This window comes from Streptopelia decaocto (genome assembly GCF_964273445.1).
Source record: "Streptopelia decaocto genome assembly, chromosome: 7".
NCBI classification, from domain to species: domain Eukaryota; kingdom Metazoa; phylum Chordata; class Aves; order Columbiformes; family Columbidae; genus Streptopelia; species Streptopelia decaocto.
The window spans coordinates 67248271-67263869 of record NC_138661.1 but is presented as its reverse complement, the minus strand read 5'-3'; the positions used below and the strand labels follow the sequence as shown (position 1 = coordinate 67263869).

Sequence of the window (15599 nt, the reverse complement as noted above, 5' to 3'; positions counted from 1 at the left end):
TGGGGGATGCTCCTGGCCGGGCTGGGGTGTCCCAAGCCAGCCCCAAACTGCAGCATGTGCCCCTGGGAGGGGACAAAGTGCCACTCGGTCACCAATAAAGTCACCCTGTTATTTATGTCCCGTCCCTCCTGTTCCATGAGCTGAACCCAGAACCCAGCTACAGGACTTCCCCTTGGGGTGGAAATTGGGATGAGTGGCCCCATGGGATGACAAAGAGGGAGTTTGTCCCACTGGCGTGGGGTTTGGGGACAGGAGGGACATCCCCAGGGGTGCGGTGGCAGCGCCAGCCCTTCCCAAAGACACGCAACACACAGGTGTTTCTCTACAGTTTTAATGTGCTCGCTGTCAGTAGCAAGAGGGGCCAGGGCCAGGGCCAGCTCTGCCAGCCACCAGGCTGGGGACAGCGGGGACAGCGGGGACAGCTGCCTGTCCCTGTCCCCAGCGCCGTGGCGTGCGCTCAGTGCAGGCGGGACAGCCCCACTTTGTTGGTGGCCCTGTCGAAGATGACGTAGTACTCGCGGATGAAGACGTCCCCGAGGATCCAGAGCTCGCCCGACTCGGTGGGGACATCCATGGATTCGAGTCCAAGGCTGCAGGTCCCTTCGCTCTGCACCAAAAAATACGCTGGGTACCAGTTCTGGACCCCTCGAGTCCCCCCAGTCCCCTCCCCGGTGTGATGCTCACCTCGATCACGTAGGCGCGGGGCGGCACGGGGAATCTGTGGCCGTTGATGTGGAAGACGATGTCAGGCAGCGAAGAGACAGAGTCACAGCTGATCTGGAGGGGGACAGTGGCAGGTGGGGTCAGTGGCCACCCCAGAGGCACCATGTGTCCCCAGGAGCAATGGGGACCATTGCACCATGTCCCAGGGATTGATGGTGACCAGTGCCCCACGGAGCAGTCCCAGGGTCCAGCTGGTCACCCCACAAAGCCCCAGATGTCCCCAAAGCCCTCTGTGCCCCCCCAGAGCCTCACAGTTCCATTAGAGTCGGCGCCCAGGTCAGACATGATGGCTTCGAAGGCTTTGTTGGGCATGGCGATCAGCGAGGTGCCCGTGTCCACAATGGCCTGGCAGGATTGGTCACAGGCAACCACATTGTCACCAAGGGAGACCCTGGGGAGAGGAGGACAGGGTGAGGGGCTGCATCCCCAAAAAACAGCGTGTGGGGGCAAGGGGAGCCGCTGGGGCTGGGGGTTGTGCTGGGTCTACTTGTCCATGGTGATCTGCCAATAGGTTTCAGCAGAGAGAGGGATCCATTTGATGCCAGAGAGGGTGTAGCGCAGGTCGATGGCACCAAAGAGGACAAAGCTGCCGCTCTTCCCATCCCTGTAAAGGGGGAGACATCAGGTGGGGGTCCCATGGCTTTGCTGCCATCATCCCCCACCAGGGCTGATGTTCCCAGGAGCCACTGGGCATCGCAGTGGCCAGAGCCCCGGTGGGAGGAGAACAGGAGAAAATCCTCTGCTCTGGCCAGGACTTACCTGCTCAGGTAGACGGAGAAGAGGTCCCTGGCCACCAGATCTTCTGCCATCATGTTGTCAAAGACGGGGGTGGCTCCTGAGGAGGCGAGGCTGGGGAAAGCCAGCCCCAGGATGCCATCGAAGGGGGAGTAGTAAAAGAAATCGCCGGGTTCAGTCTCAGACAGCCCAAAGATCTGGTTGTGGACCTGAATGTCTGCAACCTGGTCAGGGAGATGAGGAGAGAGGGGGATGGTTGGGTTTGAGTGGGTGGTTCCATGATATCCCTGCTCCTGTGGAATAGGGGGGTTGGTTTTCCCCCCGCCTTACGGTGACGGTGTCGTAGCCCAGGACGCCGGTCATGCTGCCAGTGCCATAGGCGATGGAGAGGCTTTCGTTGGTGCTGACAAAGGTGGAGGACTTTGTGGGGTTGAAACGGTTGTGGTTACCTGCGGGTATGGGAAGTATACGGTGACAGTCCATCCTGTCCTTGGGGACCAATGGTGACCCCCCCAGTGTTCCCACATCAACCCGTGTCCCTTGAGAGAGACAGGGCAGAGCTGTCCTCCTGTCCCTGCCCTGCCATGGGCTTCCCCAGCATCGGCCCAGGTGGCCACGGGGCTACCAGACACCTACTGCAGGCCAGGCTTTTGCAGTAGATCGAGGGCACCCAGAGGTTGGAAGAGCCGGTGTCGAAGATGACGGTGAACTCCTGGATTGGGGTGCCGATGGAGATGGTGCCGTAGTACTCGTTCTGGCAAAGCGAGGTGGGGAAGGCATTAGCCAGATAGGTAAGTGACTAGCGGGATGGCTAGTGGGCTAGTGGATGGGGTAAGGGACTGATGGGATGGATAATGGGCTAGTAGGATGGTTAAGGGGCTGGCAGGATGGATACTGGGCTAGTGGGATGGGTGACGGGTTAGAGGAATGGATAGAGGTCTGGTGGGCCAGGTAAGGGGCTAGTGGATCAGGTAAGGGACTGGTGGGATGGATAATGGACTAGCAGGATTGGTAATGGGCCAGTGGCCCTGCGGGCTGCCTGGCGTGCTCACATCCAGGTAGTTGACCATGGGCTCGGAGGAGCCAAAGATTTTGAAGAACTTGTTGGCCGGGTTGTAGGGGTGCAGCTCCAGGAACTGCTCCAGCAAGCCGTTCTCCCGCAGCACCTGCCGCAGGGACTTCCCCCTCCTCAGAGGGATCCTGGGGACAGGGGACACCAGCTGTCACTGGGAACCGGCCAGGGGATGTGCCCTGGGGGGCCACCTTGTCCCCCAACCCCTCCTGTGGGACATGGGGACCATTCTTGCTGTATGGAGCTGTGCCCATGGCTGGGGGCTGCTGGTTGTCCCCATGTCCCTTCCTCATCACTCTCCCAGCGTGGCTGTCCCCATGGTCACCCTGATCCCCTCGTACTCACCTGGTGACATGACACTGGGCCAGGGCCACCAACGTGAGGAGCAGGAGCAGCTTCATGGTTGCCTTGTGCAAGCCAAGTGATGAAGTGACACAGCAGTTGTGCCACCGGCCCCTTATATGCCAAACCCGGCTTGTTTGGCCAGCGGCCCCGATAAGAAAGGCAAACGGCTCTGGAGAGGTTATCACAACGTCCTTACGGGGGACACGACAGGGGCCAGGACATCCAGCTCGGGGCTCTCCATCTTCCCCGGGGTCAGAGCAGAGCTGCTGGTGACAGCCTGGGGGAGAACCATAGAGAAAAATATTTATTTTCCAGGGAATAATATTTATTTTCCCGAGAGAAATATTTTCCCGTTGGCTTTATCCTACAGCGGTGGCCACCACCGCTGCAGGGGGTGACACTTTTGCAAGTGCCCTGGGGCACTCTGAACTGTTCTTGTCGCACGGGGAGCCCCTTCCTGCAGCCCCGGGCTTGGTTTTGGGTCACAAAGGACCTTAAAGCTCATCCAGTCACCCCCTGCCATGAGCAGGGACATCTTCACCCAGACCACATTGCTCAATGTCCCGTCCAACATGACCTTGAACCCTTCCAGGGATGAGGCATCCACCACCTCTCTGGGCAACCTGGGCCAGGCTCTCACCACCCTCCTGGGGAAGAATTTCTTCCTTATATCTCATCTAAATGCATCACTTTTTTCAATTTAAAACCATCACTCTTTGTCCTATCACTACATTTTCCCTGGAGCCTTCTCCAGGCTGAACAACCCCAAGTGTCTCATCCCTTCCCCATGGGGAAGGTGCTCCAGCCCCATCACGGCTCTGCCCTGCAGAACTGGGACCAGCTGGGGGGTCAAACTGGGACTAGTCAAGGGGAAAGAGCAGCTCAGGGTGGTTGAACGACGCCAAGGTCGCCCGTGCTGAGCTGCGTCAGAGGCACCCACGGGTTGGACGCGGGTCCCCGTCACAGCCCCACGTGCGGTTGATGCGGCTGCCGGCGCGGTCACCTTGTCCCAGCGCTCGGAGGAAAACAAAGTCAGACCCTGCGGTGACAACCTGGGGACCGCTCTGCCCAGGGGCACCGTGCCGGCTGGGAAACCCTCCAGGCTAGCTTCACCCCAGTGTAAATAATTAAACAAATCTGGATAGGAGCTAAATTGCACCCAAGGAATGAAATTCAGATGAACATGGTGGGATCTGATGGGAGAAAATGGATGAAACATTGAATTCTCTGGAGCAAAAGGAAGGTTTGATGCATTCAGGTCAGGGTCTGGAAAGGACAAGGTCTTGGCTGACCCTCAATAATGGAAAATCTGGACCTGGCAGGAGGTCACAGCCTGAAAACCCCCCATGGAGACTTGGCACTGCGGTCCCTCCAGCCTCGGGAGCCGCTCTGTGCCCTGGGAGCTGTGAACTGCCGAAAATCAGACATTAGACAATGGCAGTGACTTGCCATGGAATCCCAGGATCACTTCAGTTGGAAGAGACCCTCAAGATCACCGAGTCCAGCCGTTATCCCACCCCTGAGAACCTCATGTCCGTCTGTCCAACCCTGTCCAACGGTGTCCAACACTTTGCTGAAGTCCAAGTACACAACGTCCACAGCCTTTCCCTCTACTAGACGGGTCACCTTGTCGTACAAGGAGAATGGGTTGGTCAAACAAGACCTGCCTGCTTCACTCCTGTGCAAGGCAGCGACACGTTGTGTTGAACATGAGTTCGGATAAGGAGCAGCCCTGAAAAGGGGATGATTCACTGCAAACACACAGAAAACATTTGTATGTTATCGGAGCTGAATGCTTGAGGATGCATCCGACAGCAGGGAAGCTGTCGTAGCAGCTGCCTTGGGATGCTCTGACAGGCTGTTAAATTGCATCTTTTCCTCCAAAAAGCGTGTGTGTGCACACAGGGAAAAGGCTTGTTCTGCTGTTTCCCCAGCACATGCAGGTGTCACTGCTCCACAGGGACAGGTGACAGGGGGTGATCTGCTGGGGCTGCTGCAGAAATAGGAACAGCTGCTGCAGATCCCAGTGGCTTATAAGGGAGATTCAGAACTGGGGTTTGCTGCGTTTGCCCAAACCTTGTTTGATTGCCCCATGCTGGGAGCCCTTTGCATTTCAGGTGCTGAATTCTTCCTGAGAGCAAGAGCTGGGCTTTGGGGACTGAAGTCTGGGCTCTTGTTTTGAGTCTGATAAGTTTTGTTTGATTTGTTGTTTTCCAGAATATTAGACAAAATGAAAATGACAGGTTTTTCAAGAGCTGGTTGTCAATTTCTGGTGGTGTTTTTTTTTGGTTTGGTTGGGTGGGGTTTTTTTTGTCTCTGCTGTGTCCTCTCTGCATCCCTGTGTCCTCTATGTATCTCTTGTGCCCCCTCTGTGTCCCATTCCTCTTGCATCCCCTGCCTGCAACCCCAGGCAGGACCAGGCCCAGTAAGTCTGGGCTTAAGCAGAGAGCTCTCCCAGGGGCTCCCCAAACCATCTGGGGACCCCAAGTGGAGCCCAAGCATGATGGGGACTGTTTGATGGACCTGGGGGTTCAGCTGGAGAACAGGAGCTCCAATCCTGATTTGTTTAATTATTTACACTGGGGTGAAGCTAGCCTGGAGGGTTTCCCAGCCGGCACGGTGCCCCTGGGCAGAGCGGTCCCCAGGTTGTCACCGCAGGGTCTGACTTTGTTTTCCTCCGAGCGCTGGGACAAGGTGACCGCGCCGGCAGCCGCATCAACCGCACGTGGGGCTGTGACGGGGACCCGCGTCCAACCCGTGGGTGCCTCTGACGCAGCTCAGCACGGGCGACCTTGGCGTCGTTCAACCACCCTGAGCTGCTCTTTCCCCTTGACTAGTCCCTGTTTGACTCCCCAGCTGGTCCCAGTTCTGCAGGGCAGAGCCGTGATGGGGCTGGAGCACCTTCCCCATGGGGAAGGGATGAGACACTTGGGGTTGTTCAGCCTGGAGAAGGCTCCAGGAAAAATGTAGTGATAGGACAAAGAGTGATGGTTTTAAATTGAAAAAAGTGATGCATTTAGATGAGATATAAGGAAGAAATTCTTCCCCAGGAGGGTGGTGAGAGCCTGGCCCAGGTTGCCCAGAGAGGTGGTGGATGCCTCATCCCTGGAAGGGTTCAAGGTCATGTTGGATGGGACATTGAGCAATGTGGTCTGGGTGAAGATGTCCCTGCTCATGGCAGGGGGTGACTGGATGAGCTTTAAGGTCCTTTGTGACCCAAAACCAAGCCCGGGGCTGCAGGAAGGGGCTCCCCGTGCGACAAGAACAGTTCAGAGTGCCCCAGGGCGCTTGCAAAAATGTCACCCCCTGCAGCGGTGGTGGCCATTGCTGTAGGATAAAGCCAACGGGAAAATATTTCTCTCGGGAAAATAAATATTATTCCCTGGAAAATAAATATTTTTCTCTATGGTTCTCCCCCAGGCTGTCACCAGCATCTCTGCTCTGACCCCGGGGAAGATGGAGAGCCCCGAGCTGGATGTCCTGGCCCCTGTCGTGTCCCCCGTAAGGACGTTGTGATAACCTCTCCAGAGCCGTTTGCCTTTCTTATCGGGGCTGCTGGCCAAACAAGCCGGGTTTGGCATATAAGGGGCCAGTGGCACAACTGCTGTGTCACTTCATCACTTGGCTGGCAGAAGGCAACCATGAAGCTGCTCCTGCTCCTCACATTGGTGGCCCTGGCCCAGTGTCATGTCACCAGGTGAGTACGAGGGGATCAGGGTGACCATGGGGACAGCCACACTGGGAGAGTGATGAGGAAGGGACATGGGGACAACCAGCAGCCCCCAGCCATGGGCACAGCTCCATACAGCAAGAATGGTCCCCATGTCCCACAGGAGGGGTTGGGGGACAAGGTGGCCCCCCAGGGCACATCCCCTGGCCGGTTCCCAGTGACAGCTGGTGTCCCCTGTCCCCAGGATCCCTCTGAGGAGGGGGAAGTCCCTGCGGCAGGTGCTGCGGGAGAACGGCTTGCTGGAGCAGTTCCTGGAGCAGCACCCCTACAACCCGGCCGACAAGTTCTTCAACATCTTGGGCTCCTCCGAGCCCATGGTCAACTACCTGGATGTGAGCACGCCAGGCAGCCCGCGGGGCCACTGGCCCATTACCCATCCTGCTAGTCCATTATCCATCCCACCAGTCCCTTACCTGATCCACTAGCCCCTTACCTGGCCCACCAGACCTCTATCCATTCCTCTAACCCATCACCCATCCCACTAGCCCAGTAACCATCCTGCCAGCCCCTTAACCATCCTACGAGCCCATTATCCATCCCATCAGTCCCTTACCCCATCCACTAGCCCACTATCCATACCGCTAGTCACTTACCTATCTGGCTAATGCCTTCCCCACCTCGCTTTGCCAGAACGAGTACTACGGCACCATCTCCATCGGCACCCCAATCCAGGAGTTCACCGTCGTCTTCGACACCGGCTCTTCCAACCTCTGGGTGCCCTCGATCTACTGCAAAAGCCTGGCCTGCAGTAGGTGTCTGGTAGCCCCGTGGCCACCTGGGCTGATGCTGGGGAAGCCCATGGCAGGGCAGGGACAGGAGGACAGCTCTGCCCTGTCTCTCTCAAGGGACACGGGTTGATGTGGGAACACTGGGGGGGTCACCGTTGGTCCCCAAGGACAGGATGGACTGTCACCGTATACTTCCCATACCCGCAGGTAACCACAACCGTTTCAACCCCACAAAGTCCTCCACCTTTGTCAGCACCAACGAAAGCCTCTCCATCGCCTATGGCACTGGCAGCATGACCGGCGTCCTGGGCTACGACACCGTCACCGTAAGGCGGGGGGAAAACCAACCCCCCTATTCCACAGGAGCAGGGATATCATGGAACCACCCACTCAAACCCAACCATCCCCCTCTCTCCTCATCTCCCCGACCAGGTTGCAGACATTCAGGTCCAAAACCAGATCTTTGGGCTGTCTGAGACTGAACCCGGCTTTTCCTTTTACTACTCCCCATTCGATGGCATCCTGGGGCTGGCTTTCCCCAGCCTCGCCTCCTCCGGAGCCACCCCCGTCTTTGACAACATGATGGCCGAACATCTGGTGGCCAGGGACCTCTTCTCCGTCTACCTGAGCAGGTAAGTCCTGGCCAGAGCAGAGGATTTTCTCCTGTTCTCCTCCCACCGGGGCTCTGGCCACTGCGATGCCCAGTGGCTCCTGGGAACATCAGCCCTGGTGGGGGATGATGGCAGCAAAGCCATGGGACCCCCACCTGATGTCTCCCCCTTTACAGGGATGGGAGGAGCGGCAGCTTTGTCCTCTTTGGTGCCATCGACCCGCTCTACACCCTCTCTGGCATCAAATGGATCCCTCTCTCTGCCGAAACCTACTGGCAGATCACCATGGACAAGTAGACCCAACACAACCCCCAGCCCCAGTGGCTCCCCTTGCCCCCACATGCTGTTTTTTGGGGATGCAGCCCCTCACCCTGTCCTCCTCTCCCCAGGGTCTCCCTTGATGACAATGTGGTCGCCTGTGACTACACCTGCCAGACCATTGTGGACACGGGCACCTCGCTGATCGCCATGCCCAACAAAGCCTTCGAAGCCATCATGTCTGACCTGGGTGCCGACTCTAATGGATATGTGAGGCTCTGGGGGGGCACAGAGGGCTTTGGGGACACTGGGGCTTTGTGGGGTGATCAGCTGGACCCTGGGACTGCTCCATGGGGCACTGGTCACCATCAATCCCTGGGACACGGTGCAATGGTCTCCATTACTCCTGGGGACACATGGTGCCTCTCGGGTGGCCACTGACCCCACCTGCCACTGTCCCCCTCCAGATCAGCTGTGACTCTGTCTCTTCGCTGCCTGACATCGTCTTCCACATCAACGGCCACAGATTCCCCGTGCCGCCCCGCGCCTACGTGACCGAGGTGAGCATCACACTGGGAGGGGACTGGGGGGACTCGGCGGGTCCAGAACTGGTACCCAGCCTATTTTTTGGTGCAGAGCGAAGGGACCTGCAGCCTTGGAATCCAATCCATGGGTGTCCCCACCGAGTCGGGCGAGCTCTGGATCCTCGGGGACGTCTTCATCCGCGAGTACTACGTCATCTTCGACAGGGCCACCAACAAAGTGGGGCTGTCCCGCCTGCTCTGAGCGCACACCACGGCGCTGGGGACAGGGACAGGCAGCTGTCCCCGCTGTCCCCGCTGTCCCCAGCCTGGTGGCTGGCAGAGCTGGCCCTGGCCCCTCTTGCTGCTGACACCGAGCACAATAAAGCTGTAAAAAAGCATATGAGCATTGTGTGTCTTTGCAAAGGGCTGGCGCTGCCACCGTGTCCCTGGGGATGTCCCTCCTGTCCCCAAACCCTGCTCAGGGTGGACAAACTCCCTCCTTGTCATCCCATTGGGCCACTCACCTCAGATCCCCCCTAAGACAAAGCCCTATGTCTCTCCTCCCTGCAAGGGAGGAACAAACTGGGGTTCAGCTCGCGGGGCAGGAGATGGAAACATCTGGCGGTGCCGGCGCAGCCCTCGCCAGGCAGATGCAGCTGAGACAGGGGTGGAGCACGGAGGGGAAGGTCTCGTTGGTGTGGATCACGCTGTCACACACCTGGCCTGCCACCTCGTTTCATCCAGCCCAGCACTTTGTTTCCACCTGGTGGCGATGCTGAGCTCCTTGTCCCCGGTCCTTGTCCCCAGGTCCTGCCAGCGCGGTCACTGTGCAGCGTGTGTGACACACACTGTGCTGCAGGAGCTGCGGTCACAGGTACAAGAGAGTGATGAGCCTGAGCAAGAAGAGCAATAGGGGAGACTGATGGGGACACTGGTAACTGCTTTGGGGCACTGAAAGACAAGACAGGCAAGAATTACGCAGGGTTGGGCTGCTCTTAAATGGGTACTCCCAACTGGGCAAACACTTCATTTGACTTTTTGATAAATTGGCCAGATGCATGAACTTTAGCAATTACAGGAGCAGAGGAAACAGCCTCAAGTTTCACCAGGGAAGGTTGAGGTTGGATGTGGGGAACAATTTCTTCCCCAAAGGGCTGTGGGGCATTGGAACAGGCTGCCCAGGGCAGTGCTGGAGTCACCATCCCTGGAGGGCTGGACAGACGGACATGAGGTTCTCAGGACATGGGGCAGTGCCAGGGGTGGGGAAACGGGTGGACTCAATGATCTTGAGGGGCTTTTCCACCCAAAATGATTCTGTGATTCTCAGGCTGCACCTACATGGGCCAGGTCCGCTATAACAGGGCTGTCAAACTCATTTTCACCAGTGGCCACATCAGCCTCGTGGTTGCCTTCAAAGGGCCGGATGTAATTTTAGGTTTCAGTCCACAGGCCTTGTTTTTACCACTCGGTTGTGTGCACTGCACTTCTTTTTCACCAACACTCTCTCATAACACAAAAGACATACTGGTTTTTCTCCTTGAAACACAAACATCTGTTCACTTTCCCATCTACCACTACTTTGCCTTCCTTCTGCATCAGTCTTTCCCTTACTGGACATTTTGGGATTCAGATTGTTCTACCAAAGATAGTATGATGTGTCTTCTAAGTAATAGACCAAGATGAACTTTAGGACCAGGTTAAATAACACTCAGCCCTCTCACACAGGCTCAGCTCTCCTTCAGAACCCTTTCCCATATGGCAGAGCTGGCCGTGTCCACGGAGAACAGTGTAGAGTTCGAGAGTGGGACCCTGGCTGCGGTTACAAAATGAACTTTTTACTGGTACTTTTTAAAAATAACATGAAATTGCTAAAGTTCATGCATCTGGCCAATTTATCAAAAAATCAAATGAAGTGCTTGCACAGTCGTGAGTACCCATTTAAGAGCAGCCCAGCCCTGCGTAATTCTTGTCTGTCTTGTCTTTCAGTGCCCCAAAGCAGTTACCAGTGTCCCCATAAGTCTCCCCTATTGCTCTTCTTGCACAGGCTCATCACTCTCTTGTTCCTGTGACCGCAGCTCCTGCAGCACAGTGTGTGTCACACACGCTGCACAGTGACCGCGCTGGCAGGACCTGGGGACAAGGACCGGGGACAAGGAGCTCAGCATCGCCACCAGGTGGAAACAAAGTGCTGGGCTGGATGAAACGAGGTGGCAGGCCAGGGGTGTGACAGTGTGATCCACACCAACGAGACCTTCCCCTCCGTGCTCCACCCCTGTCTCAGCTGCATCTGCCTGGCGAGGGCTGCGCCGGCACCGCCAGATGTTTCCATCTCCTGCCCCCTGAGATGAACCCCAGATTGTTCCTCCCTTGCAGGGAGGAGAGACATAGGGCTTTGTCTTAGGGGGGATCTGAGGTGAGTGGCCCAATGGGATGACAAGGAGGGAGTTTGTCCCCCCTGAGCAGGGTTTGAGGACAGGAGGGACATCCCCAGGGACGTGGTGGCAGCGCCAGCCCTTTGCAAAGACACACAATGCTCATATGCTTTTTTACAGCTTTATTGTGGTTGGTGGCAGCAGCAAGAGGGGCCAGGGCCAGCTCTGCCAGCCACCAGGCTGGGGACAGCGGGGACAGCGGGGACAGCTGCCTGTCCCTGTCCCCAGCGCCGTGGCGTGCGCTCAGAGCAGGCGGGACAGCCCCACTTTGTTGGTGGCCCTGTCGAAGATGACGTAGTACTCGCGGATGAAGACGTCCCCAAGGATCCAGAGCTCGCCCGACTCGGTGGGGACACCCATGGATTCGAGTCCAAGGCTGCAGGTCCCTTCGCTCTGCACCAAAAAATACGCTGGGTACCAGTTCTGGACCCCCCGAGTCCCCCCAGGTCCCCTCCCCGGTGTGATGCTCACCTCGATCACGTAGGCGCGGGGCGGCACGGGGAATTTGTGGCCGTTGATGTGGAAGACGATGTCAGGCAGCGAAGAGACAGAGTCACAGCTGATCTGGAGGGGGACAGTGGCAGGTGGGGTCAGTGGCCACCCCACAGGCACCATGTGTCCCCAGGAGCAATGGGGACCATTGCACCGTGTCCCAGGGATTGATGGTGACCAGTGCCCCATGGAGCAATCCCAGGGTCCAGCTGATCACCCCACAAAGCCCCAGATGTCCCCAAAGCCCTCTGTGCCCCCCCAGAGCCTCACATATCCATTAGAGTCGGCGCCCAGGTCAGACATGATGGCTTCGAAGGCTTTGTTGGGCATGGCGATCAGCGAGGTGCCCGTGTCCACAATGGTCTGGCAGGTGTAGTCACAGGCAACCACATTGTCATCAAGGGAGACCCTGGGGAGAGGAGGACAGGGTGAGGGGCTGCATCCCCAAAAAACAGCATGTGGGGGCAAGGGGAGCCACTGGGGCTGGGGATTGTGCTGGGTCTACTTGTCCATGGTGATCTGCCAGTAGGTTTCGGCAGAGAGAGGGATCCATTTGATGCCAGTGAGGGTGTAGAGCGGGTCGATGGCACCAAAGAGGACAAAGCTGCCGCTCTTCCCATCCCTGTAAAGGGGGAGACATCAGGTGGGGGTCCCATGGCTTTGCTGCCATCATCCCCCACCAGGGCTGATGTTCCCAGGAGCCACTGGGCATCGCAGTGGCCAGAGCCCCGGTGGGAGGAGAACGGGAGAAAATCCTCTGCTCTGGCCAGGACTTACCTGCTCAGGTAGACGGAGAAGAGGTCCCTGGCCACCAGATGTTCGGCCATCATGTTGTCAAAGACGGGGGTGGCTCCGGAGGAGGCGAGGCTGGGGAAAGCCAGCCCCAGGATGCCATCGAAGGGGGAGTAGTAAAAGGAAAAGCCGGGTTCAGTCTCAGACAGCCCAAAGATCTGGTTTTGGACCTGAATGTCTGCAACCTGGTCAGGGAGATGAGGAGAGAGGGGGATGGTTGCGTTTGAGTGGGTGGTTCCATGATATCCCTGCTCCTGTGGAATAGGGGGGTTGGTTTTCCCCCCGCCTTACGGTGACGGTGTCGTAGCCCAGGACGCCGGTCATGCTGCCAGTGCCATAGGCGATGGAGAGGCTTTCGTTGGTGCTGACAAAGGTGGAGGACTTTGTGGGGTTGAAACGGTTGTGGTTACCTGCGGGTATGGGAAGTATACGGTGACAGTCCATCCTGTCCTCGGGGACCAAGGGTGACCCCCACAGTGTTCCCACATCAACCCGTGTCCCTTGAGAGAGACAGGGCAGAGCTGTCCTCCTGTCCCTGCCCTGCCATGGGCTTCCCCAGCATCAGCCCAGGTGGCCACGGGGCTACCAGACACCTACTGCAGGCCAGGCTTTTGCAGTAGATCGAGGGCACCCAGAGGTTGGAAGAGCCGGTGTCGAAGATGACGGTGAACTCCTGGATTGGGGTGCCGATGGAGATGGTGCCGTAGTACTCGTTCTGGCAAAGCGAGGTGGAGAAGGCATTAGCCAGATAGGTAAGTGACTAGCGGGATGGATAGTGGGCTAGTGGATGGGGTAAGGGACTGATGGGATGGATAATGGGCTAGTAGGATGGTTAAGGGGCTGGCAGGATGGATACTGGGCTAGTGGGATGGGTGATGGGTTACAGGAATGGATAGAGGTCTGGTGGGCCAGGTAAGGGGCTAGTGGGTCAGGTAAGGGACTAGTGGGATGGATAATGGACTAGCAGGATGGGTAATGGGCCAGTGGCCCCGCGGGCTGCCTGGCGTGCTCACATCCAGGTAGTTGACCATGGGCTCGGAGGAGCCCAAGATGTTGAAGAACTTGTCGGCCGGGTTGTAGGGGTGCAGCTCCAGGAACTGCTCCAGCAAGCCGTTCTCCCGCAGCACCTGCCGCAGGGACTTCCCCCTCCTCAGAGGGATCCTGGGGACAGGGGACACCAGCTGTCACTGGGAACCGGCCAGGGGATGTGCCCTGGGGGGCCACCTTGTCCCCCAACCCCTCCTGTGGGACATGGGGACCATTCTTGCTGTATGGAGCTGTGCCCATGGCTGGGGGCTGCTGGTTGTCCCCATGTCCCTTCCTCATCACTCTCCCAGCGTGGCTGTCCCCATGGTCACCCTGATCCCCTCGTACTCACCTGGTGACATGACACTGGGCCAGGGCCACCAACGTGAGGAGCAGGAGCAGCTTCATGGTTGCCTTGTGCAAGCCAAGTGATGAAGTGACACAGCAGTTGTGCCACCGGCCCCTTATATGCCAAACCCGGCTTGTTTGGCCAGCGGCCCCGATAAGAAAGGCAAACGGCTCTGGAGAGGTTATCACAACGTCCTTACGGGGGCAGGACAGGGGCCAGGACATCCAGCTCGGGGCTCTCCATCTTCCCCGGGGTCAGAGCAGAGATGCTGGTGACAGCCTGGGGGAGAACCATAGAGAAAAATATTTATTTTCCAGGGAATAATATTTATTTTCCCGAGAGAAATATTTTCCAGTTGGCTTTATCCTACGGGGGTGGCCACCACCGCTGCAGGGGGTGACATTTTTGCAAGCGCCCTGGGGCACTCTGAACTGTTCTTGTCGCACGGGGAGCCCCTTCCTGCAGCCCCGGGCTTGGTTTTGGGTCACAAAGGACCTTAAAGCTCATTCAGTCACCCCCTGCCATGAGCAGGGACATCTTCACCCAGACCACATTGCTCAATGTCCCATCCAACATGACCTTGAACCCTTCCAGGGATGGGGCATCCACCACCTCTCTGGGCAACCTGGGCCAGGCTCTCACCACCCTCCTGGGGAAGAATTTCTTCCTTATATCTCATCTAAATGCATCACTTTTTTCAATTTAAAACCATCACTCTTTGTCCTATCACTACATTTTCCCTGGAGCCTTCTCCAGGCTGAACAACCCCAAGTGTCTCATCCCTTCCCCATGGGGAAGGTGCTCCAGCCCCATCACGGCTCTGCCCTGCAGAACTGGGACCAGCTGGGGAGTCAAACTGGGACTAGTCAAGGGGAAAGAGCAGCTCAGGGTGGTTGAACGACGCCAAGGTCGCCCGTGCTGAGCTGCGTCAGAGGCACCCACGGGTTGGACGCGGGTCCCCGTCACAGCCCCACGTGCGGTTGATGCGGCTGCCGGCGCGGTCACCTTGTCCCAGCGCTCGGAGGAAAACAAAGTCAGACCCTGCGGTGACAACCTGGGGACCGCTCTGCCCAGGGGCACCGTGCCGGCTGGGAAACCCTCTAGGCTAGCTTCACCCCAGTGTAAATAATTAAACAAATCTGGATAGGAGCTAAATTGCACCCAAGGAATGAAATTCAGATGAACATGGTGGGATCTGATGGGAGAAAATGGATGAAACATTGAATTCTCTGGAGCAAAAGGAAGGTTTGATGCATTCAGGTCAGGGTCTGGAAAGGACAAGGTCTTGGCTGACCCTCAATAATGGAAAATCTGGACCTGGCAGGAGGTCACAGCCTGAAAACCCCCCATGGAGACTTGGCACTGCGGTCCCTCCAGCCTCGGGAGCCGCTCTGTGCCCCGGGAGCTGTGAACTGCCAAAAATCAGACATTAGACAATGGCAGTGACTTGCCATAGAATCCCAGGATCATTTTGGTTGGAAGAGACCCTCGAGATCACCGAGTTCAGCCGTTATCCCACCCCTGAGAACCTCATGTCCGTCTGTCCAACCCTGTCCAACGGTGTCCAACACTTTGCTGAAGTCCAAGTACACAACGTCCACAGCCTTTCCCTCATCTACTGGACGGGTCACCTTGTCGTAGAAGGAGAATGGGTTGGTCAAACAAGACCTGCCTGCTTCATTCCTGTGCAAGGCAGCGACACGTTGTGTTGAACATGAGCTCGGATAAGGAGCAGCCCTGAAAAGGGGATGATTCACTGCAAACACACAGAAAACATTTGTA

The 15599-nt window shown here is 57.3% G+C and overlaps 3 protein-coding genes across 3 annotated transcripts; 1 reads left to right on the top strand and 2 right to left on the bottom strand.

The window, feature by feature from the left end:
* Nucleotides 1-457: 457 nt before the first annotated feature.
* On the bottom strand, nt 458-2937 carry LOC309442922 (pepsin A-like; the record flags this gene model as incomplete). Its single annotated transcript, XM_082059255.1, has 9 exons — nt 2876-2937; nt 2511-2658; nt 2095-2212; nt 1789-1907; nt 1483-1682; nt 1211-1327; nt 976-1114; nt 685-777; nt 458-607 (listed from the first exon to the last, which is right to left on the bottom strand). Exons 1-9 carry the CDS (start codon nt 2929-2931, stop codon nt 458-460), a joined length of 1140 nt encoding a protein of 379 aa, XP_081915381.1. The 5' UTR covers nt 2932-2937.
* A 3564-nt stretch (nt 2938-6501) lies between these two features.
* LOC309442921 (pepsin A-like) lies at nt 6502-9075 on the top strand. The gene is made up of 9 exons (XM_082059254.1): nt 6502-6572; nt 6790-6937; nt 7236-7353; nt 7541-7659; nt 7766-7965; nt 8121-8237; nt 8334-8472; nt 8670-8762; nt 8839-9075. The coding sequence occupies exons 1-9, from the start codon at nt 6517-6519 to the stop codon at nt 8986-8988; spliced, it is 1140 nt and encodes a 379-aa protein (XP_081915380.1). The 5' UTR covers nt 6502-6516; the 3' UTR covers nt 8989-9075.
* Nucleotides 9076-11401: 2326 nt separating this feature from the next.
* Nucleotides 11402-13877, bottom strand: LOC309442920 (pepsin A-like; the record flags this gene model as incomplete). The annotated part of the gene is made up of 9 exons (XM_082059253.1): nt 13821-13877; nt 13456-13603; nt 13040-13157; nt 12734-12852; nt 12428-12627; nt 12156-12272; nt 11921-12059; nt 11630-11722; nt 11402-11551 (listed from the first exon to the last, which is right to left on the bottom strand). The coding sequence occupies exons 1-9, from the start codon at nt 13874-13876 to the stop codon at nt 11402-11404; spliced, it is 1140 nt and encodes a 379-aa protein (XP_081915379.1). The 5' UTR covers nt 13877.
* Between the last annotated feature and the right edge of the window lie 1722 nt (nt 13878-15599).